The 25,000-nt window shown below is 37.9% G+C and overlaps 1 protein-coding gene across 3 annotated transcripts in view; it reads left to right on the top strand.

Moving 5' to 3' along the window:
• The window catches only part of cd276 (CD276 molecule), an 80,593-nt gene that overhangs the window by 38,740 nt on the left and 16,853 nt on the right, over nucleotides 1-25,000 (top strand). For all 3 annotated transcript variants that reach the window (XM_087292676.1, XM_087292677.1, NM_001080622.2), the window contains 1 exon segment: nucleotides 19,216-19,350. In XM_087292676.1, the coding sequence (XP_087148802.1) occupies nucleotides 19,216-19,350 (135 nt within the window).

The raw sequence follows: 25,000 nt of genomic DNA, 5'->3' as shown, positions 1-25,000 counted from the left end.
TAAATGCAGTAACAACGGTGTAAATGCAGTAACAGCAGTGTACATGCAGTAAAAGCAGTGTAAATGAGTGTGTTTTAGAAAAATTGATAGTGAAAAACTCCTGTAAATCCTTCTACAATATTATATCTGTGCATATACTGTACATTTGATTAGTCGGTACTGAAGCCAAATCTGGAGCTAATCTAACATAGTAACTCACAAAGATGAATGGCCCAAATTTATATCTTAGGGACAAATATTAAGTTAAAAATGTAAAAAAATCAAAAATAAAGATTATAAACTAAAATGTTGTTAGTAATATTAGTAAGTTAAATACAGGACTAAAATAACTAGGAGGAAAATGATCACTGTTGTCTCACTAGAAAACAGTAATCAAACGCAGCCTGAGGCATCAACATCAATAATCCCAGAGCTACATATAGGAGGTTGTTCTCCTGATGACGTGGTTGCTCTTTTGGTCTGGATAAATTACCTCATGTACATGCAAATGATGAGGGCGTGGCCTGTGAGTCACGCAACAGTCTGCTTTGTGTTCTGATTGACCTGTTGTCCACTGGGGTTTTACACTCATGGAATTTGCATGAGAACAGGGAACCAATCATGTCTGAGGAACACAGTATGCTATATTTATTATTAATATTAGTTAAAGTAATGTTAGTAATATTTATGTTTAATAGTATATTTGTATTGATTATAGACTCCAAAACACTGAATATACATAAGTATACACCCATAACTTATTACTAAATGATCAACGCTTATTTGGGTAACATTTTATGTAGTGTAATTCATAATGATCTATTATTCATTCATTATAAAGATCAAATATAAATACTCCATTATTAATCTGTTAAACTTATTCATTTATTTCAGTATTATTTTATTTGATTTAATATAGTTGTTCACTTATAAAACAGAATGTAAAGTAATTCCCAGATGTTTGTTTGTCTAGTCTTCTTATTTGTCTTAATTAATTGATGAGCTGATTTGTGTTCTGTCTTGAGAGCTGATATTGGAGGCCATTGTGGCTCAGTATGATAATAATCCTGTTGAACTTTAGTCCGTTGTGCCGCTGTCTGTCAGAAGTATAAAATACAGAAAGACGCCACACTTTGAAGTAGTGTGAGATCCTGAGCTTTAATCTCTACAGAGGAGCTGCTCTTTAATCTGGATTTAACACTTCTCCACATTAGAGCTCGACTCTTCAGCTGGACTCTACAGTCTCTTCAGTCTCTATAGTGCTGACTGTATGGATTATAATGATGACTGTATAGATCAGTGGTCCCAACCTTTTTATTTAGCTTAAAAAGGCTCATTTACAGCTTGTAAAAAGGGACAGAATAGGTTGATTTTAAGCTTTCTATCTCAGCCTGTTGTTGAGAATCTCTGGTTTAGCAGCTGTAGTGATAAACCCTGCAGAACACTGAGCTCTTAATTGTGTTCAGACTAACTCAGACATCACTGCTGTACATCAATTGTGCATCTGAAAGCTGCTCTGTGGGAAAGAGAACATTATAATGTCCAGAATCTGCTGGTTTGTGCAGCGATGTAAATAAGTAAATGAGCGTATGAATAAATAAACGTGCGGTTTGTCTTAAAGATTGAGGTCCGCTGGGGAAGCTGCTGATGGCCATTACCTTTAATTGATGCTTTGAGGAAAGAGGAATCTGTCAGAGAACGAGTGGAAATCAAGGCCTTCAGAGCTGCTGCACAGAATTAATATATAAAGAAATGAAGAAGAAGAAGAAGAAGAAGAAGAAGAAGAAGAAGAGCCTCATCTGCATTTCAGCTCCGCACACAAATGACCAAACACAAGAGCAGGAGTCCTTGAAGAAATGAAGTGTTTTTCTTCAGATGATTTGTGCAGCGGCTCTTTCTCACACACACACACACACACACACACACACACACACACACACACACACACACACACACACACACACATACACACACACACACACACACACACACCTTCAGATTTCCATACTAGAAGCCTCAAGGTTTTTCTTCTCAGAATGATCTCTTGTTTGTGTAATGCGCTCTGGATGTGAGAGCACACACACACACACACACTCGGTTCTCCTCATCCTCAGGCTTTCTGATTTATTTCACCTTAATTACACTGTACAGCAGCATCAGTAAAGTGACTGAAGCTCAGCGGGTAAACCGTGGTAAAAATACCTTAACACACACACACACACACACACACACACACATGCATGCATGGAGTCAGTAAAGTATTGCTGGATTTATGCAGTGCATTACAAACTGCAACGGTTTTAGTGTTATTCAGTTTTTGGGACTGCGTGTCGATGTGGATATTAATAATCAATCACGACTATAGATGGAGCGCAGCACGATGGCTCAGTGGTTAGCACTGTTACCACACAGCAAGAAGGTCTCTGGCCCATATAGTTGTGTATAAGGAGGATCGGCCACCCTTCAGAGAAATACCTTTACAGGATAATAGCGGGATATAAATGTAAATAAGGGAGAATCCCGGGAAAAACGCGAGGGTTGACAAGTATGTGAATGGGTGTTTCCTAGTATTGGGTTGCGGTTGGAAGGACATCCACTGTGTAAAACATATGCTGGAATAGTTGGCGGCTCATTCCGCTGTGGCGACCTCCTATGAATAAAAGGCCTAATGAATGAATGTATATAAATACTAATATCTCACCATCTGAGGCGACTCGTTTGCACGATTATTTCCAAAAATAAGTATATATCTATATTTTACACTGAATGAAGCTTCTCTTGCTCTGTGAAATTAGTTTAGCGTCAATTAAGCAGTTAATTTCCCTCAGCAGTTCTCATTACTGTAAGGCAAAAAACAATCACGATATTTAACCGGTAAATTATTTATACTGTACGTGACGGAGGGCTTAGCTGTAGCACTCATAATGAAGGCTGAGTTTAATTAAGAAACTGTTGTGTTTGTGCAGGACGGGTTTCATGACTGTGTTACTGTAATGAGGAACTAATAATAATAATAATTCTGTAAAAAAACTGTCATTTAGAATAATTAGAAATGTGAACAAACTCAGGAGGAAAACATCTGGACGCAGTAATGCGAATGCAGTCTGGCCTGTGTCAAGGGAAGAAATAAAGCAGAATATGAATAATTTTGTGCTTGAGTGTTGAAGTAATCATATATACATTTAATTATCTGTGCAAAAAAAAAGTTTTATGCATAGTTTTTAAGTATGTCTTTATTACATACCCATAATATCTCACTATGACACTAGTTCACCCGTGTTGGCGTTGGTTTCCTCCGGGTACTCTGGTTTCCCCCACAAGTCTAAACACATGTGGTATACCACTGTTATACAATGACCTGCCTAATTACCCTAACTTACCCTAGTAAAGCCTTTACATGTCACTTTAAGCTGAACACTAGTGTCTTAAAGATTATCTAGTCTAATATTATGTGCTGTCATCATGGAGAGGAGAAAATAAATCAGTTATTAGAGATGAGTTATGAACACTATTATGTGCAGAAATGTGTTGAACAAAACTTCCCTCTGTTAAACAGAAATTGGGGAAAAACTAAAAGAATTAATGTTGGGCTAATAATTCTGAATTCAGCTGTATTTCTTGACCTCATCCCTTAAATTTGTTAGTAAAATGTCATTAACAGACGCTATTCTCAAATGAGTTTAGTAATTTATTTACGGTCGAGTAATTTTGACTTCAAGTGTACAAAGTGTTCAGCGCTGGAGCCGTACAGGTACATGTGTGTGTGTGTTAAGTGTTAATCCTCTCTCATTGAAATGCATGTGTGCGTGCGTCTGTGTGTGTGTGTGTGTGTGTGTGTGTGTGTGTGTGTGTGTGTGTGTGTGTGTGTGGCGATACTCCATCAGAAAAGATTGCTGTTAGCATCAGGGCCTGTATTTAGACACCATCACACATACAAATGCGTCTCCATCAGGCCTGCTGTCTAAATCCTGCCGAAATCTGTCACTTCTGATCGCTTCCTACAGCTCCTCGCTCTCGCCGGCAGACACTTGTTTCAGAGCTAATTAAACATTTACAGAGTCCAACTTTTCCAGCTGATTATTGCTCCCAAACTTTGTGTCCAGAAGAGAGAGAGAGAGAGAGAGAGAGAGAGAGCAAATGGAGAAGCTGAAAAATCAATAGCCGAGTCTGCCTCCAACATCTTAACCCTTATGTGTGCTGTTGGGTCGTTTTCATCCACTCTGGGCTGATATTGGGTCTTAATTTGGCCACAGCTTTCTCTGAGATCATTTTCAGTGACAAATCTGTTTTTGATGCATATTTGCACAAAATGCTTTGAAAGTTTTTAAATTCTCAACAATACGCTGTGGACAAATTGATTCCCTTTTGGTTATGCTGATGATGTTTTTGCCTCTATTGACTTCCATTATAAGAACATTTATTGATTACAAAGCCATGACAGCTTATAATAATGTGTTCTTGATTGGTGCTGGATTTCCATGTTTTGAAGAGGGACAATTAGAAGAGGGACAGTCATCCATCCATCCATTTATCCATCAATCCATTCATCCCATGCTTTCCACACGCTTTTAGACACAATATATGACTGATGTACAAATGACCAGGGGCCTCATGTACGAAGACTTGCGTTGAAATCTTACTAAAACATTGCGTACGCACAAAGCTGTAAATGTGCATACGCAGTAAAAAATTCAGATGTATGAAACACTGCGTACGCCGAATCCCACACATATTCTCTTTGTACATCTGAACGAACGCGAAACCAAGCGCACGTGCACAAGCGCAAAAACCCCTCCCAGCCTCCTCCCCCATATGAATATGCTAATGACTTTAATTTGGCAAAACCCAACGAGAAAGCAATGGCAAAAGCAGGCAAGAAGAGAAACTTTGAACAGAGTGTGATTTGGAGGTGCTGCTTTCAGAGGTAGGCCGGAGAAAAGCGGTGTTATTTGCAAGCTTGTCCTCCGGAATTATTAACAAAAGAAAGAAATAGAGTGGGAGAGTTTAGCTGATGCGGTTAACACAGTTGGGTCTGAACATTGCACTGAGTGCATTAAAAAAGAAATAGTGTGATTTTATAGGTCTAAAATTTTGTAGCGTCTTGAACAGCGTGAGTGGCGTAGCTCGTAAAGAGCACGGCAACATGTTTTGACACGTTCGAGCATGTTCTCGGTTCAAATCCAACATCTGATGAACTCATTATTCCTTTTCCCCCGCTGCATATCAGCTTTTGCCTACTCTTCATCACGAGGAAGACAAATAGGAATCATTAATAACTCTGTGCATCATATTTTATTTGCACATTTATTAAATGGAAATGTTTCTGATTCACGAATGCAAAATAGATCGCTCCGATTACATCGGGAAAACCGGCGGTCGCTGCAAATTGTGCTTTAATGTTTGGCTGGTCAACTGCATGGTATGGAAACCTTATATACCTGCTAGACATGCGGATGAACCCGTCTCATACAGCTGCCACTGCACAGCTCAGACACTCTGTAGAGAGCAATTTAACACAACTCCCTCAAGGAGTCGCCAATAGAAATAAAACAGACACGCACAAGAAATGCTCGTACGCCAGGCATGAAGTTGGAGTGAATCAGAGCACATTCTAGTTCATTTCATTGTTAGTAAATCCAAACGTGAGCGTGAAACCTGGCGTACGCAAAGTTTTTGTGTGTACGCAGCGTTGATACATGAGGCCCCTGGTTCTGTCATACATCAGCCTTCCTGTATCTAAAGTAACTCAATCCCACACCACAGATGTGGACTTCTCAGGCACCAAGTCCTCCTGTGCTGAACTCATCATCCCTGTATACGCAGGCTATTCAGTCTCCTGTTTCCACGCTCTGTTTAGTTATGATTGGTCCGAATATCATACTGCGGGAAAACCAGGCTGGAAGGCAATTTAGAAATTGTTCATGTCCAAACTGTGATTTTGATACGATATCAATTAATAAACAGCCCAAGTTGTAGGGATGGTTGTTTGTCAATCTCAGCAGTTTATTAAACAATCAGAGCAGTCTGACATTAACATTCATAACACATTCAAAGTCACATCGACTCACATTCTGGCTCTCGGTTTGTCCTTCAGCAGGTCATCTGGAGTGTGTCGTTACTGTATGGAAATGCTTTTATGCTGTGTTTTTCATGGCTGTGCACAAGGATCTTTAATGCTGTGTTGGTATATTCGCTTAACCAGCGTAGCGCTCTCTGCTAAATATGTCCGACATTGGTCTGGATTTATTAAGAGGTGCTTTATTGATCTTGAGTGGGAAGGACGATGAGTTTGTGAGTGTGTTTACTGCCGAACACTCATAGAGCCGCTGTTATCTGCCCTTTCAGCTAAGAAAACTCTCTGACCCCAATACTTTATTTCACTCCTAGCCCATCAGGTTTATATTTACTTCTAAGTAGGTTAGAGATGCTTTTTCTTCTTCTTCTTTCTAGCATTATTTCTGTGTTTGTGTCAGGATGGTTAAGTGGACCGTTTAATCGAGCAGAACATTGGTGAATTACACACAGATGCAATGTTCAGCTGAATGCATTAAATTTCATTAAGCATGATCGTTTAGTGGACAACATAGTTTGCTCATCAGGGAGTTTCTTAAGCAGAACATCAGCGAATTAGACAAATGCAACGCTCATCTAAATATAATGTAACATGCGGTATGGTCCAAAAAATACCCCCCTCGTGTTAATATTAATACTCACTTACAATGTGTTTAGAAAGAAATTGTATACATTATATACAGCTGAAGTCAGAATTATTCGCCCCCATGTTTATTTCATTCTCTGATTTCTGTTTAACGGAGAGCAGATTATGTCTAATCATAATAGTGTTAATAACTCATCTCTAATAACTGATTTATTTTCTCTTCTCCATGATGACAGTAAATAATATTAGACTAGATATTCTTCAAGACACTTCTATACAGCTATACAGTGACATGTAAAGGCTTCACTGGCTAATTAGGTTAACTAGGCAGGTTAGGGTAATTAGTCAAGTTATTGTATAACGATGGTTTGTTCTGTAGACTATTGAAAAAAATAATTAGCTTAAAAGGGTTTATAAATTTGTCCTTAAAATGGTGTTTAAACAATTCAAAACTGCTTTTATTTTTAGTTCAAATAAAAAAATTAAGACTTTCTCCAGAAGAACAAATATTATCAGACACACTGTGAACATTTCCTTGGGCTGTTAAACATTATTAGGGAAATATTTGAAAAAGAAAAAAAAATTAAAGGGGGGGAATAATTCTGCCTTTAACTGGACATCCATTCCAGGTCAGTTTCTAGCTACCGGTGTACCTCAGGGTTCGGTTCCTGGACCACTTTTCTTCTCCTCATTCATGGCATCATCACATGGTTCAGGCTATAGCTCTAATTATAACGAAAAAATACACATTTATTCTAAGTTGTACCCCAGGGCTCGGTTCTTGGACCATTTCTCTTCTCCTTCGCGTGGCATTGTAGCATGGTTCAGACCATAGCTCTTATTATAAACGTGTAGATAAGCCTTATCCCAATCTCTTTCAATCATTTATTTTCTTTTCGGCTTAGTCCCTTTATTAATCCGCGGTCGCCACATCGGTATGAACCGCCGACTTATCCAGCACATTTTTATGTAGTGGATGTCCTTCCAGCCGCAACCCATCTCTGGGAAACATCCACACACATACTCATTTACACTCATACACTACGGACAATTTGGCCTACCCAATTCACCTGTACCACATGTCTTTGGATTTGTGGGGGAAACCGGAGCACCTGGAGGAAACCCACGTGAACGCAGAGAGAACATGCAAACTCCACACAGAAACACAAACTGAGCCAGCTGAGGCTCGAACCAGCGACCTTCTTGCTGTGAGGCCACAGCACTAACTACTGCTCCACTGCGCCACCTTTATCTCCATCTAATAAACAATAAAATACCGACAGCAGGTCAGAATACATTTAAATATTAATTTGTTCAAATTAAAGTTTAGAGATGACACTTGTGGAGAATGTTACGCCCTCTTTTCAAAGATTATTAAAAGATGATGGCTTGAAAACAGTTTGTTATATTTTGGTGTAACGCCAGTGCGTAGATTTGCTCTTGACATTGGTGAGGACATACATTCCTAGCGCATGCATTAAACAGCACAAATTCTATTTTGAGCTTTTTTCAAAACGAATAAAGTACAAAATAATATAAAATAAACACTTAATAATACTAGCAACCAGGGCTTTAACACCCGCCAACCTGCCAAATGCGGGTGGATTTCGGTTGTGGCGGGTTAGACAGCCACTCCCACTCGCCACTTTGGCTGGCTGAAACTCATGTTTAAATTGCCAGTGCTGGCTCGTCGTCACTAGATTAGACTGTTAGTTTATGACCGTTTGTCTATACGTGTACAAATGTGATCTTAAAATCGAGAAGCAGAACGACTGACCAAAACGTTGTTCCTCACTCACTGACGAGGGCTTTAGTGTCGCGCGCACAGATGATTTGATGTGTGCGAGTGTTTAAAAGATCACTCGAAGCAACCATGCCTGGAAACGAAACTAGTGCGATGCTCGTGCACCCACGGTCCTTCAAGGACTCGAGAATGTAGCGTCCCTGCGCAAACAAACATTACGATTGTATGCTGCACTTCCGGCTACACAGTGTGTTTTCTTTTTCTTATAATGCAGTTTTGAGGTAAGAGGCGTTTTCATTTGACATTCACTGACAGTCAGACAGCCTCATCCAGTTTATCAAACTCCATCTTTTAAAATCGCAATAAAGCTGTTTCCTCATAAAGCCAGCGTATCAGCGCGCTGCTACATTGAACACATATAATTCGATTCACGCTTCTGATTGGTTCTCGGGATATTTGCTGTCAAAGTCAAGCGGCGTTTAGCAGCTTTAGCCAACAAACTGTTATTTCTGAATGCAAAAAAATGTTAGTGTTCTGTTAATATTTGCTTCTATTGTCCTCATGTGTAGCTTTGTATAAAAGCATCTGCTAAATGAGTACATGCAAATGTCCTTCACGAATAAATTATGAATTATCTTCATTAAATATTGCCATCCCGGACGAGCCCCCAATGGTTACAAGTGCCCTTTTAAATGAAAGTGTTCACGGTGTCTAGAAAGTGTTTCCTTTAAGCAGCAGTGATGTTTTAAAAGCATGTTGTTGGAGGAATACGGAGCGATGCTGAGGGTTAAAGGATGAGTGTCTCTCCTGAAAGCTAATAAGACAGCGCTTCATTTTCCCCGCTAGAACGTAATTCAATCAAACTCTCCGAAAGACGAAGCGTTTCCAGGCAAATGTGCTGATCTGACAGAAAAACTCACAGATGCATTTCTCCACATCTTCATTTTCTTGCCTTACACACACACACACACACACACACACACACACGTTCATCATACATTTTATCAAGAAAGCAAAAACAACAACGACGTGGCAGCAGAAACGGCGATCACCTTCCCTCATTGTGATGAATGCTCACCGTCAGACATGAACCCAAATTCGTTTATTCAGCCTGCATGGCTCTAAAGGGAAGAAATCAAATCTCAGTGCGTCCTGTTCAGCTAATCCCTGTCCTCTGACATTTCCCTCTTTGTGATTGCATTTATTGTTTATTATTGCTAATCAGAATTCTTGGAGATCCCCGAGCGGGCCTGCTGGACAATAAATAGATGGATAAATACAGAGAAGTAATCTCAGAAATGTCAGGGAGCTGTGGGACGGGCAGATGGCAGGGTTCTAGATGTGTTTTGGGAGGACACACGTTTGTGTTGGTGTTAATAGTGAGGCGTCGCGTAGGCCGATAACACACAGCTGGACGTTTCTCGCAGGAATAAACGTACTCCTGCTTTCATTTCTGCTCCAAACTCAGACCTCTGCGCTACAATCCACCATAGTTAGCGGTTTATAACATGCAAGAATGTTTTTAGCACATTTACACTTGATGCTAGCATGGGTTAGCATGATGCTTTTGTTAAGCTTTAGCATTGTTAAGTATTTATTTCCTCTGCAGAATCAGACCTCTGCGCTACAATCTACCGTGGTTAGTGGCTCATGCAAGAATGTTTTTAGCACATTCTAACTTGATGCTAGCATGGGTTAGCATGATGCTTTTGTTAACATTTTAACACATAAGCTTTAGTGCTATTAAGCATTTATTTCTGCTTTAAGATTACACTTCTGCTCTTCGTTCCCCTGTGGTTAGCGGCTCAAAACATGCATGAATGTCATTAGCACATTTTAACTTGCTGCTAACGTGGGTTAGCATGATGCTATTGTTAACATTTTAACACTTAAGCTTTACTGCTATTAAGCGTTTATTTCTGCTCAAAAATTACACCTCTGCTCTACAATCCACCATAGTTACGGCTCATAACATGCAAGAATGTTTTAGCATATTTTGGCGTAATGTTAGCATGGATTAGCATGATGCTATTGTTAGCATTGTAACACATAAGCTTTAGCACTATTTAGCATTAATTTCAGACCTCTGCACTACAATCCACCATAGTTATGGCTCATAACATGCAAGAATGTCTTTTGCACATTTTAACTTAATGCTAGCATGGATTAGCATGATGCTATTAAGCATTTATTGCGCCAAAATCACACCTTTGCATTACAATCCACCAGATTAGCGGCTCATAATATGCAAGAATGTTTTAAAGACATTTTAATGCTAATATGGATTAGCATGATGCATTTTTACACATAATCTTTAGCACTATTTAGCATTTATTTCTGTTGCAAAATCAGACCGCTGCACTACAATCCACCGTGCTTAGCGGTTTAAAACATGCAGTAATGTTTTTAGCACGTTTTAACTTGATGCTAATATAGATTAGCATGATGCTATTATTAGCATTTTAACACAAGCTTTAGCACTTGCAAACATTTATTTTTTTAGATGTTTAGCACATTGTTAACTTTAACATTTTGCTAGCATAAATCGAATGTCGTTAAAGTGTTTCTCTCATGTTTTAGCATGTCGCTAACATTCACAATGTTAACAATGTGTTTGACAGATAGAATATTTTATAAATATGGTAGCTTTAGCATGTTGCTTCCATTTTAGTATGTTTCTAGCATGTTTTTAACATCGATAAACAGAGTGCTATCATTTTTAGCACACTGCCTTGATTGCTGTTAGCATCAATTTGCAACAGTTGATGTGTTTTAGCACAACACTATCTTGTTTAGCATATAATTAGTAGCACAATATTAACATGGATTAGCAAGCATGTTTTTAGCACATTTGTGAGATTTATTAGCATGTTACCTGTTTTAGCATGTATGCCATCTGGACTTTAGTTATGCTGTAATTTCTTTGCATGTTTGTTTTATAAATGATATGTTTGTTTGGATGCATTGTGATGGGGCTGATGTTGATCACATGACTGTGTGTATCTCTGTGAGTGTGTGTGTCGGTCTGCAATAAGAGCAGCTCTGGACTCTCCTCTGGCCTCAGTACAGTTATAGAGCAGTGTGTGTGTGTGTGTGTGTGTGTGATGGCTGTGTTAGCTTTGATCAGCTCTATCAGGACAGCAGAGGTCAGAGCGTGAGCTGTTTGAACTCTTTATTCAGCAGATGAAAGCAGAGCGACAGCAGAAACACATTGAGTCTGAGTGGAGAACCGGAAAACCCTCCGTTCACACTGAGAGACGTGTTCATAGAGAGAAAATACTGTCGAACACTCACATTCTCCATAGACTGATGTACATGCCAGACATCTAGCGGCCATCTCTCCATCTCATTAGCATGTCCAGCAGGCCTGAGTGAGAAGCAGCCGTCTGTCCATTAGCCATTAGAGTGTTTGAGCTGCTGAAGATGATGTCAGCATAGACTAAGAGGATTATAGATGTGGAGTTCTAGATGAACAGAGACAGGAGTGACATAGACTGACAGAAGCATCAACACACACACTCACACCTGACCAGCACTCACAGCACGCACACTGCTGTTTTACATCTGCCACTATGCTCATGCATATGCATCTGTAGCTCCGCCCTCTTCTGAAAAGAGCACAATCTCATTTGCATTTAAAGCGACAGTCACCAAAACACCCCCAAAGCCTCCAATCACAACTAACAAACAAAAATCTGCATGCGCTCACCTGCTCTGCTCGCACTGCTTGACGTGAATGAGATGAACTGAATTAATAATAATAACTGTGCTGTTCTCACAGGTGCTGTCTGATATTGACATATAACTTATTATTTGCATACGTCATCTTAATAGCAGTTAATAGCTCTTTAGCAATGGTGAACGCGGTGTATAATTCCTGTATTTACATTATCGTGAGTGTTGGGGTTGGGGTAAACGTTAATAAAATACAATTAATGGGTAATTTATTAATCATATGAATATAATTACTGGTTTTAGGTTGAGGGTTGGGGTGGACATTAATAAAATAAAATGAATGGGTATTAATTAAATAATATAAATAATAGACAATATCATTACTGTTTTTACATTGGTTGGGGTAGGAGTAGACGTTAATAAAATAAAAATAATGAGAAATTTAATAGATAATTCAAATAAAACCCAGTATAATTGCTGTATTTACATTACCCCAACCCTAAACCCAACCATCACGGTACAGATGGACATTAATAAAATACAATTAATGAGTAATTGAATAAATAATATGAATAATACTCATTATAATTAGTGTTTTTACATGACTATGAGTGTTGGGGTAGATGTTAATAAAATGTAATTAATTGGTAATTGAATAAATAATGCTCAGTATAATTGCTGTTTTTACATTACCCCAACAATCACAGTAGATATAGACGTCAATATAATACAATTAATGAGTAACTTAATTAACAATATGAATAATACTCATTTTAATTGAGCTGTTTTCACATTACTGTTGAGTTAAACGTTAATGAAATACAAATAATGAGTAATTTATTAAATGATATGAACAACAGACAATATCATTACTGTTTTTACATTGGTTAGGGTAGAAGTAGACGTTAATAAAACACAAATAATGAGAAATTTAATAGATAATTTGAATAATACTCTGTATAATTGCTGTATTTACATTACCCCAACCCTAAACCCAACCATAACAGTACAGATAGACATTAATAAAATACAATTAATGGGTAATTTATTAAATCATAATGACTGTTTTTAGGTTGAGGGTTGGGGTAGACATTAATAAAAATACAAATAATTGTTAATTTAATAAATAAAATGAATATTAGGCAATATCATTTCTGTTTTTAAATTACTTTGAGGGTAGGGCTTGACGTTAATAAACTGTAATTTATGGGTAATATCAATATATTATGAATATTACTCAGTATAATTGCTGTATTTACATTACCCCAACCCTAAACCCAACCATCACAGTAGAGGTAAGCATTAATTAAATACAATTCATGGGTAATTTAGTAAATAATATTAATAATACCCAGTGTAATTGCTGTTTTTACATTACTATGAGGGTTGGGGTGGTGTTAGAAATTAATAAAATACAATTAATGGGTAATTTATTAAATAATATGAATAATAGACAATATCATTACTGTTTTTACATTGGTTGGGGTAGGAGTAGACGTTAATATAATATAAGTATAATTGCTGTATTTACATTTCCCCAACCCTAAACCCAACCATCACGGTAAAGGTGGACATTAATAAAATACAATTAATGGGTCATTGAAAAAATAATATGAATAATACTCATTATAATTAGTGTTTTTACATGACTATGAGTGTTGGAGTTGGGGTAGATGTTAATAAAATGCAATTAATTGGTAATTAAATAAATAAGACTCAGTATAATTGCTGTTTTTACATTACCTCAACCATCAGAGTAGGGGTAGACGTTAATATGAATAATACTTTTTATGATTGCTGTTTTCACATTGCCGTTGGTGTAGACGTTAATCAAATACAATTAATAGCCAATTGAATAAATGATGACTAATTCAGGTTAACTTCCAGCCTCAGCTGTATCCCTTCTAGAAAGAACCGTAGCATACTGTTGAATCTGAGAGGCTCTGGAAGTGTAAAAGCGAGATGTGTGACGTCCTTCTGTGTCTGAAAGAGATGAATCAGGCCTGCAGAGGAAGATCATGGCTGATCAGAGACATTGGGGAGATATATCTATAACAGAGGGAAACAAAATCACATCATCACACAATAGTAAGAGAGAAAAATGAGCCTACAGGCCTTCAGGGACGCCGGCTGGACTTTACAGCATTTGTCTTCATCAGGACACCTTCAGCCTCAGAGAGAAAACACACTGAGGATTCAATTATTGGAGCAGACGGAGGTTCATGGGGAGAAATATTGCAGCCTTATTTTTGATAGTAAATAGTGAAGAGTGACCCAATTACACGGAGAACTACACATTCCGAATCAAGTGGAGTGACTCCATTACATAAACAACTGCATATTCAGTCAGATTGATTGAGTAAATATTAAAGAGTGTTGGGGTGGTGCAGTGGTCAGCACTGTGGCCTCACAGCAAGAAAACTGGTGGGTCAGTTTGGTGTTTCTGTGTGGAGTTTGCATGTTCTCCCCGTTATGTTGTCGGTTTGCTCCAGGCACTATAGGGGAACTGATCAACTAAACTGGCCGCAGTGTATGTGAATGAGTGTGTATTGATGCTAAAATAGTTGGCGGTTCATTCTGCTGTGGAGACCTCTGTTGAATAAAGGGACTAAGCTGAAGGATGATGAATGAATGAATATTAAAGAGTAACCGAATTACATAACTAAAAATTCACATGTTGTTTGTCACACGAGTCGTACACAGTGTGATATGCAGTGAAATTTTTACACAACCAATCATGACCCCTAAAAATAATAACAATAATAACAAACATTAATACCAATAAGAATGTCAATTATGGAGAGTTATGCTATGGAAAATAAAAGCAAATTTAAAATATTAACAGACTTAAGATATAGAGTATCTGGAATATAAAATTGAAGGTCAGATTGATATATTGTGCATTTTATTTCATCTAAAATTTAGTTTTAATGTGTTTTATTTATTTTAAAAGACAGTTATAGGTTTCCCAGAGATGGGTTGCAGCTGGAAGAGCACAAAAACTTGCTGGATAAGTTGGCGGTTCATTCCGCTGTGCCGGCCCTGGATTAATAAAGAGACTAAGCCAACAAGCAAATGAATGAATGAATGAATGAATGAATAAATGACAGTTATAGAGATAAGGGTCTCACAGCAAGAAGGTCGCTGGTTCGCATCTTGGCTGGGTCAAAATTTCAATTCATTCATTTTCTTGTCGGCTTAGTCCCTTTATTAATCTGGGGTCGCCACAGCAGAATGAACCACCAACTTATCCAGCAAATGTTTTACGCAGCGGATGCCCTTCTATCCGCAACCCATCTCTGGGAAACATCCACACACACTCACTCACACTCATACACTATGGACAATTTAGCCTACCCAATTTACCTGTACCGCATGTGTTTGGACTGTGGGGGAAAATGGAGCACCCAGAGGAAACCCACACCAACGCAGGGAGAACATGCAAACTCCACACATATACGCCAACTGACCCAGCCAAGACTCAAACCAGCGACCTTCTTGCTGTGAGGCCGTATATATATATATATATTATTTCTCTAAAACACATATTTATTAAAAACCTTTTTCAGTTAACTTTTTTTTTTAATAAAAAATATGTAAACTTTATTATACTTTATAGATATTATATTTATTCATTAATTATTTATTTTATTTTCCTTAAAAGACATAATTCTTAAATTAATAATTTTTCGATTTTATTTAAAGTTAAAATTATTTATTTTATTTCCGTATTTTCACAATAACAGTTGTCTTCTAGTTGTTTTTATTTTATTTTTGGTCTCCATTCTCCTTTTTATTTATTTATTAGGTTTTGATGACCTTTTTGTATGTTATTTATTTTTATTATCATATGTATATATATATATATATATATATATATATATATATGTGTGTGTGTGTGTGTGTGTGTGTGTGTGTGTGTGTGTGTGTGTGTGTGTGTGTGTGTGTGTGTGTGTGTGTGTGTGTGTGGGTTTTAAACTATGACTAAGTCAGCGGTCCTGTAGATCATTGATTCATTCATTCATTTTTCTTTGGCTTAGTCCCTTTATTCATCATGGGTCGCCACAGTGGAATGAACCGCCAACTCATCCAGCATATGTTTTACACAACGGATGACCTTTCAGCAGCAACACAGTACTCTCATTCAAACACACACACACACTATGGCCAATTTAGTTGATCAGTTCCCCTATAGCGCTTGTGTTTGGACTGTGGGAGGAACAGGAGCACCCGGAGGAAACCCACACCAACACGAGGAGAACATGCAAACTCCACACAGAAACACCATCTGACCCAGCCGGGACTCAAACTAGTGACGTTCCAGCTTTGAGGCCACAGTGCTAACCACTGAGCCACCGAGTCGCTCTCCTGTATTCCAGTTTTGTCCTAATTTTCTGTAGCAGCAGGTTTCTTTCCCTCCTCTGTTGATCAGAGATGCAGATGAATGAGTAGTGCGTCTCCTCAGCATCTGCACGTGCTAATACTGTGTGATTTAAACTCTCTCTCCTCTTCACTAATGAACACAGACAGACGGACGGCTCTCTATGAGAAACAGAAATAAACACTGGACGAGTCTTATTAACCTTTACGAGACGTCTTTAAGCATATGGAGCGTCTTCACACCTTCTCCTGAGCAGATCTCTCTCTCTCCGTCTCTCCGCTTCTGTAAATCACAGCAGATCTGCTCTTCTGTTCATACATCAATATCTGGGCTGCGTGTCGGGGGAAATAAAGGCAGATTCCGCAGCTTTTGCTTTGCTTTGTTATTGATGTTTCTGGAATATGGCATAAGCTGATACACACATTGACAGCACACACACACACACACACACACACACACACACATAGACAGCCAGATGTAGTATTGATTTACAGGTTCTTCTATTACTGAGCATCATATCCATGTCCAGTAGTGTGTAATGGATCACAAGTCTCACGGTTTGGATGATATTTTGGGTTTTTTAGTCACTGATCAGCCAAAAAGCTGAGACAAATGTACAGTGCTCAGCATAATTGAGCACACCCCATTTTAAAATGAATATCTTTATTAATTTCTCAGTGACTATGGGTAATATATATTGGTGCATTTGAACAGAACAGATTTATTAAGCTGATATATTCATTATATCACAGAACATCTTTAGACATGAAAAGATTATACATTTATCATTCATTCATTCATTTTCCCTTTATTAATCTGGGGTCGCCACAGCGGAATGAACCGCCATGAAGTCGCCATCGTCTGAGATGGCGATGTGTAAGCTTGGCGATGACATTGGATGACGTGTGCAGGTGCTGTCCCAATTCTTAGGGGTACATTTTGAAGCCCTTCCTCCTCACACTTCCAAGGGGTGTCTCTGTCTCGTGCTGAACACTGTCGACCAATCACAACAGACTGGATCATCCGACCAATCAGCGCAGATTAGCTTCGTGCTAGGAGGGGTTTTTGACCTTGCACACAGATCAGCCTGTTGCTGAAGACCCCCAAAACCAAAATATGACCTTTTTAATGCAAAATAGGGGCTCTTTAAACTGTGCATATTCTATACGTCCCTAATTTAGTTTTTATTTGATGTCAAAACAATTTTCATTTTTATTTATTCATTTAGCTATTTAGTAAGTGTGTTTAAAATAGTCAATGCTAATTATTTATTTATTTTTTAAAATGTCAATTTAATATAAAAATAGTTCATTTTGTTTTAAAATGGTTTATTTTATTTTATTTTAAAATAATTCAGTGGTATAGCCCCAGTCACATGCAATAAGATGAATTGTTTCTTCTAAAATCCCACACACACACTCTCTCTCTGCTGAGAAGACAAACTTAAATACAGTAAATCCATTTATGAGGTAAATAAATGCGTAAATGATCAAGAATCGGGGCAAATTTCTCCTTTAAATCACTGTAGGGTGTTTTGGTAGAACATAATTTCTTGATGTCTGAACGAGGGATGCAGGCGGAGGTGTTATTGGACAACACACACACACACACACACACATGAAAGCATCTGCTGTGAATCCAGCTAATGAGGAGCCAGCCAAACCTCTGATTTCCCCTGTAAATGAAGCTTTTATTTGTGTTTTGTTCGCTCACACACACACACACACACACACACACACACACTGGGCACTCGCTGCCTTTTCTAGTCGAGCCAGAAAGGCAACAATGATGCATCCTGACCTCTTTTTGGCTAGCCGCTAGCGCTCCGTTCTCCAGAGCTCCAGGTGATTTGTCATTTTCCCAGCATGCAGCAGCTCATTCTTTGAGTCTGTTTTTCAATTATCAGTGTGTGTGTTTGTGTGTTTGTGTGTGTGTGTGTGTGTGTGTGTTCCAACATATTGTGTTTGTGCTGGCAGCTCCATCTCCACACTTTAGAGCATCACTGCATTACTCTCCTCATTTACACACATAAACATGTAGCGCTGCAATATATACAACATCACAGAAGGTCACTGTTCGAGTCTCGGCTGGGTCAGTTGTTTCTGTGTGGAGTTTGCATGTTCTCCCCGTGTTGGCGTTGGTTTCCTGATGAACTATATAGGGGCTACAGGGAAACTGATGAACTAAACTGACCGTAGTGTAAGAGTGTGTGTGTGAATGAGTGTGTATGGGTGTTTCCCAGTGCTGGAGGGCATCTGAGGTGTTAAACATATGCTGGAATAATTGGCGGTTTATTCCACTGTGGCGACCGCTGATTAATAAAGGGAATAAGCCGAAAAGAAAATGATGACTAATTAGTTCTGCTGTTATTCATAAGCTCCATGTACAGTGAGGACGTTCTCATATTAGTGTGACCCAATTTGTAGTGAACCTAGCTCTTTTGTACCCTTAATAGTGCCCAACAGCTCTCTTTTTAGAGCACACAACTTACTGATGAACGACCTCAGCAGCTAGGGTGTTGATGGAGAAGCAGCTACTGATCGCCCGCTAGTGGCCAACGTGTGCACTGCAGGCTAGCGTTGAGGCCCAGTGTAAAGGGAAGCCAGTGCAGCATTGACAGAACCGGGCTCATATGATCATACTCATTGTTTCTTACTCAAGCTGCTGGATTTAAACCAGTTAAGTATGTTTGTTTGAGCCACCAGCTGATAATGCTTTACAATAATCACAGCTTTTCTCTGTGTGTGTGTGTGTGTGTGTGTGTGTGTGTGTGTGTAGGCCAGCCTCTGGTGTTTCCTCCAGTGGCTCTGTGGGTGACTGTGGCTCTGGCCGTGTGTTTGTTGGCTCTGCTCATCGCTCTGGCCGTCGTCTGCCGCAGGAAAATCAAGGAGAGCTGTGAGGAGATGAGAGCCGGTAAGTGGACCTTTATATTTGCATTATAAAATGTGACCCAGTAAAACAGAACATTTTGAAAATGTGTGCATATATGTATAAAGACAGACGAGTAAAGTGGACCTTCAGCTGAAGCTTAAACTGGTATATTTGCATTATAAAATGTACATGTTTAAATATTTTCACGACTGGTGTTCACACGACCGACACTGAGAATTGTACTGCTATAGTGCATGCTTTAGTTTGGAAATGGTGCAAATCACTCTCTGATTGGTCAGACAGACAGACAGACAGACAGAAATGTAAATAGGTGGATAGATAGACGGACAGATAGACAGAAAGATAGACAGACAGACAGGTAGATGGTACAGGCAGATATATAGACAGACTGATATACAGACAGACATGTAGATAGATAGACAGACAGACAGACATGTAGATAGATAGATGGATGGATGGACGGACTGACGGATAGATAGATAGACAGACAGACAGGTAGATGGTACATGCAGACAGACAGATATACAGACAGACAGACAGACAGACATGTAGATAGATAGACAGACAGACTGGTAGACAGATATATACGACAGACAGACAGGCAGATATATAGACAGACTGATATACAGACAGACGGACGGACAGACATGTAGATAGATAGAAAGACAGACAGACAGACAGACATGTAGATAGACAGACAGACAGACAGACATGTAGATAGATAGACAGACAGACAGACAGACATGTAGATAGATAGATAGACAGACAGACAGACATGTAGATAGACTGACAGACAGACAGACGGACAGACAGACATGTAGATAGATAGACAGACAGACAGAGAGGTAGATAGATAGACAGACAGACAGACATGTAGATAGATAGACAGACAGACATGTAGATAGATAGACAGACAGACAGACAGACATGTAGATAGATAGACAGACAGATAGACAGACGGACAGACAGACATGTAGATAAATAGATGGATGGATGGATGAACGGATGGACTGACGGACAGAAAGACAGACAGATATACTGACAGACAGACAGACAGATAGATATACGACAGACAGACAAACAGACAGGTAGATGGTACAGGCAGACAGGCAGATATACAGACAGACGGACGACAGATGGACGGACAGACAGACGGACAGACAGATGGACGGACAGGCAGACAGATATACAGATAGAGGGATGGACAGACAGACAGATATATAGACAGACAGATATATTGACAGACAGACAGACAGATATACAGACAGATATATAGACAGATAGACAGACAGATATATAGACAGACAGATATATAGACAGACAGATATACAGACAGATATATAGACAGACAGACAGACAGATATACAGACAGATATATAGACAGACAGATATATAGTCAGACAGACAGACAGACAGATATACAGACAGATATATAGACAGACAGACAGACAGATATACAGACAGATATATAGACAGACAGACAGATATATAGACAGACAGATATATATAGTAAGACGGACAGACAGACAGATATATAGACAGACAGACAGACAGATATACAGACAGATATATAGACAGACAGATATATAGACAGACAGACAGACAGATATATAGACAGACAGATATATAGACAGACAGACAGATATACAGACAGATATATAGACAGACAGATATATAGACAGACAGACAGATATACAGACAGATATATAGACAGACAGATATATAGACAGACAGACAGACAGATATATAGACAGACAGATATATAGACAGACAGACAGACAGATATATAGACAGACAGATATATAGACAGACATACAGACAGATATATAGACAGACAGACAGATATACAGACAGATATATAGACAGACATACAGACAGATATATAGACAGACAGACAGATATACAGACAGATATATAGACAGACAGATATATAGACAGACAGACAGACAGATATACAGACAGATATATAGACAGACAGACAGACAGATATATAGACAGACAGATATATAGACAGACAGACAGACAGATATACAGACAGATATATAGACAAACAGATATATAGTAAGACAGACAGATATACAGACAGATATATAGAAAGACAGATATATAGACAGACAGACAGACAGACAGATATACAGACAGATATATAGACAGACAGATATATAGACAGACAGATATATAGACAGACAGACAGACAGATATACAGACAGATATATAGACAGACAGATATATAGTAAGACAGACAGACAGACAGATATATAGACAGACAGATATATAGTAAGACAGACAGACAGACAGACAGATATATAGACAGACAGATATACAGACAGATATATAGACAGACAGATATATAGAAAGACAGATATATAGACAGATATATAGACAGACAGACAGACAGATATACAGACAGATATATAGACAGACAGATATATAGTAAGACAGACAGACAGATATATAGACAGACAGATATATAGTAAGACAGACAGACAGATATATAGACAGACAGATATATAGACAGACAGACAGACAGATATATAGACAGACAGATATATAGTAAGACAGACAGACAGATATATAGTAAGACAGACAGACAGATATATAGACAGACAGATATATAGACAGACAGATATATAGACAGACAGATATATAGACAGATAGATATATAGTAAGACAGACAGACAGATATATAGACAGACAGATATATAGTAAGACAGACAGACAGATATATAGACAGACAGATATATAGTAAGACAGACAGACAGATATATAGTAAGACAGACAGACAGATATATAGACAGACAGATATATAGACAGACAGATATATAGACAGACAGATATATAGACAGATAGATATATAGTAAGACAGACAGACAGATATATAGACAGACAGATATATAGACAGATAGATATATAGTAAGACAGACAGACAGATATATAGTAAGACAGACAGACAGATATATAGACAGACAGATATATAGACAGATAGATATATAGTAAGACAGACAGACAGATATATAGACAGACAGATATATAGACAGATAGATATATAGTAAGACAGACAGACAGAAATATAGACAGACAGATATATAGACGGATAGATATATAGTAAGACAGACAGACAGATATATAGACAGACAGACAGATATATAGACAGATATATAGACAGACAGACAGACAGATATATAGACAGACAGACAGATATATAGACAGACCGCCGGTCAGACTGATGTGAATGCAGAGCAGTAAGTGTCTGTGTGACTGCTGAAGTTCATTAGCGCTGCAGAGATAATTAGTGTCTCCGCGTAACGAGGGACTGCAGCACTGAATGACAGCGAGAGAAGAACTGAGAGAAGCGAGGGATGATTCTGCACCTCCCTCAGCCGCTGTAATGAGTTGTGTGTGTCGAGCAGCAGACATTTAAATAAAGGTCAGCGCGGGACCCCTGGGCTTTAAAACACACATCTGACACGGAGACACACAGTAAATATCTGTCTGCAAACAGCTGGAGTACCATTCAGTGCACACACACACACACACACACACCTGTGGAGAAACAATACAAACTACAGACTCTGTAGAGGTCAAAATTAAAGTAATCAAATTTAAGTAAAGTAAATAAACCAAGGACGGCATAGTGGTCTCACAGCAGGAAGGTCTCTGGTTTGAGTCCCGGCTGGGTCAGTTGGTGTTTCTGTGTGGAGTTTGCGTGTTGGTGTGGGTTTCCTCCGGGTGCTCCGGTTTCCCCCACAGTCCAAACACATGCGCTAAAGGGGAACTGATCAACTGAACTGGCCGTAGTGTATGAGTGGGTGTTTCCCATTACTGGGTTGCAGCTGGAAGGACATCCACTGTGTAAACATATCCTGGAATAGTTGTCGGTTCATTCCGCTGTGGTAACTCCTGATAAATACGGGACTAAGCTGGAGAAAAATGAATGAATGGAAATAAAGAAATCAGATGTAAGTAAATCATGTAAATTAAGTTAAATATAAAGTAATCAAAATTAATCAAAGTAAACTAATTTAAGTAATTGATTGTCTGTAGTTAAAGTAACAGTTTATAAAGTAAGTGAATTGTTTGTCTGTCTAGTAATAAATGATGTGGTTAATCTAGCAGTCGTGTGTGTGTGTGTGTGTGTGTGTGTGTGTGTGTGTGTGTGTGTGTGTGTGTGTGTGTGTGTGTGTGTGTGTGTGTGTGTGTGTGTGTGTGTGTGTGTGTGTGTGGAGTCTCTCAGTCCTGCTGTTTGTCTGACGCTCAGTGCTGGAGATTGTTCTGGACAGTTCAGTCTGGAGCTACAAACTCATTTTTCTCTGAGCAGATCCTGCAATTGAGCTGTTCATTCAGAACCGCAGCCTAAAACACACACTGATTTCATCTGGCAGTAAACACTTCACTCGCTGTAATTCTGCGTAGATTCTTACACTCTCAGCATTCGCTCCTGACAGACAGACTTACTGCACTAGCTGATGTGCTCACCTGCAGCTGAGCTGTTTCTGATAAATGAGTAACTTTAAAAGTGCGAAAAACGTTATTTATAAACAAAAATAAACATTACACATTTTGCGCACAGAAAGCTATTTTAGTGTCTGAGCCCCCAGTACCAATATTTATTTGCCGTTTTTTGATTGTTATTTTGTCACCAAATGCTTCAATTTGACTATAAATTGATGCATAATAATTGTTCCAGGCATTAAAAATTCTGTGGAAAAACACTTTAGTAAATTGATGCATGATAGATGCATGATGGATTACAAAGTTTTGTACCAAAAAAATAATTTTGTTTTTATATAAGTGATGCATATGAATCGTTCAATGATTATAAAAAATTCTGCAAAAAATTAAATAAAGTTATAAAATAAAGTTATAATAAATAAAAATAAAGTTTTCATAATTTGATGCATAGAATTGTTAATAATAATAGCAATAATAATAATTGTAATACTAATAATAATAATAATAATAATAATAGTTGTTTCATGAATTACAAACTTTATCACTAAAATTGTTGTTTTTTATATAATTGATGCATGTATGTTGTTTCTGGAATATTTTGCATATTTTTACAATAAGAATGACATTTGCTTTTATTAATTGATGCTTAATAATTGTTCTAGGGATTAAAACATTCTGTGAAAAAATACTTTAGTTTTTTTTATGAATTGATGCATAGTATTTGTTTCGTGGATTACAATTTTTTGTTGCAAAAATTGGTTTTGTTTCTATATAATTGATGATACATATGTTCAATTATTTAAAAACAATTCTGCAAAAAAAGTATACTTAAAATTAATAATAATAATAATGATAATGATAATAATAGTTGTTTCATTCTGTCAAATGTTGCTTCAAATTGTTTTGTTTTTGTATAATTGATGCATGGATGTTTTAGGGTTTAAAGTTTGGTGATTAAAAATGATTTTTATTTTTATAAATTGATGCAGAATAGTTTTCAAGGATCACAAATTTTTGTTGCTAAAAATAGTTTTATTTTAATATAATTGATGATGCAAATGATATGTTCAATGATTTTAATAATAATAATAATAATAATCGTTGTTTCATGGATTACAAATTTTGTTTTTTATAAATTGATGCATGTATGTTGTTATAAATAAATGTTTTTAAAAGATGCAGAATATTTGTTTCATAAATTAAGAATTTTGTTGCTAAG

Source organism: Danio rerio, chromosome 18 (genome assembly GCF_052040795.2).
Source record: "Danio rerio strain M-AB ecotype USA chromosome 18, GRCz13ab, whole genome shotgun sequence".
NCBI lineage: Eukaryota > Metazoa > Chordata > Actinopteri > Cypriniformes > Danionidae > Danio > Danio rerio.
Note: the sequence above shows the minus strand (reverse complement) of the source record. Positions and strands in the feature narration are given on the sequence as shown.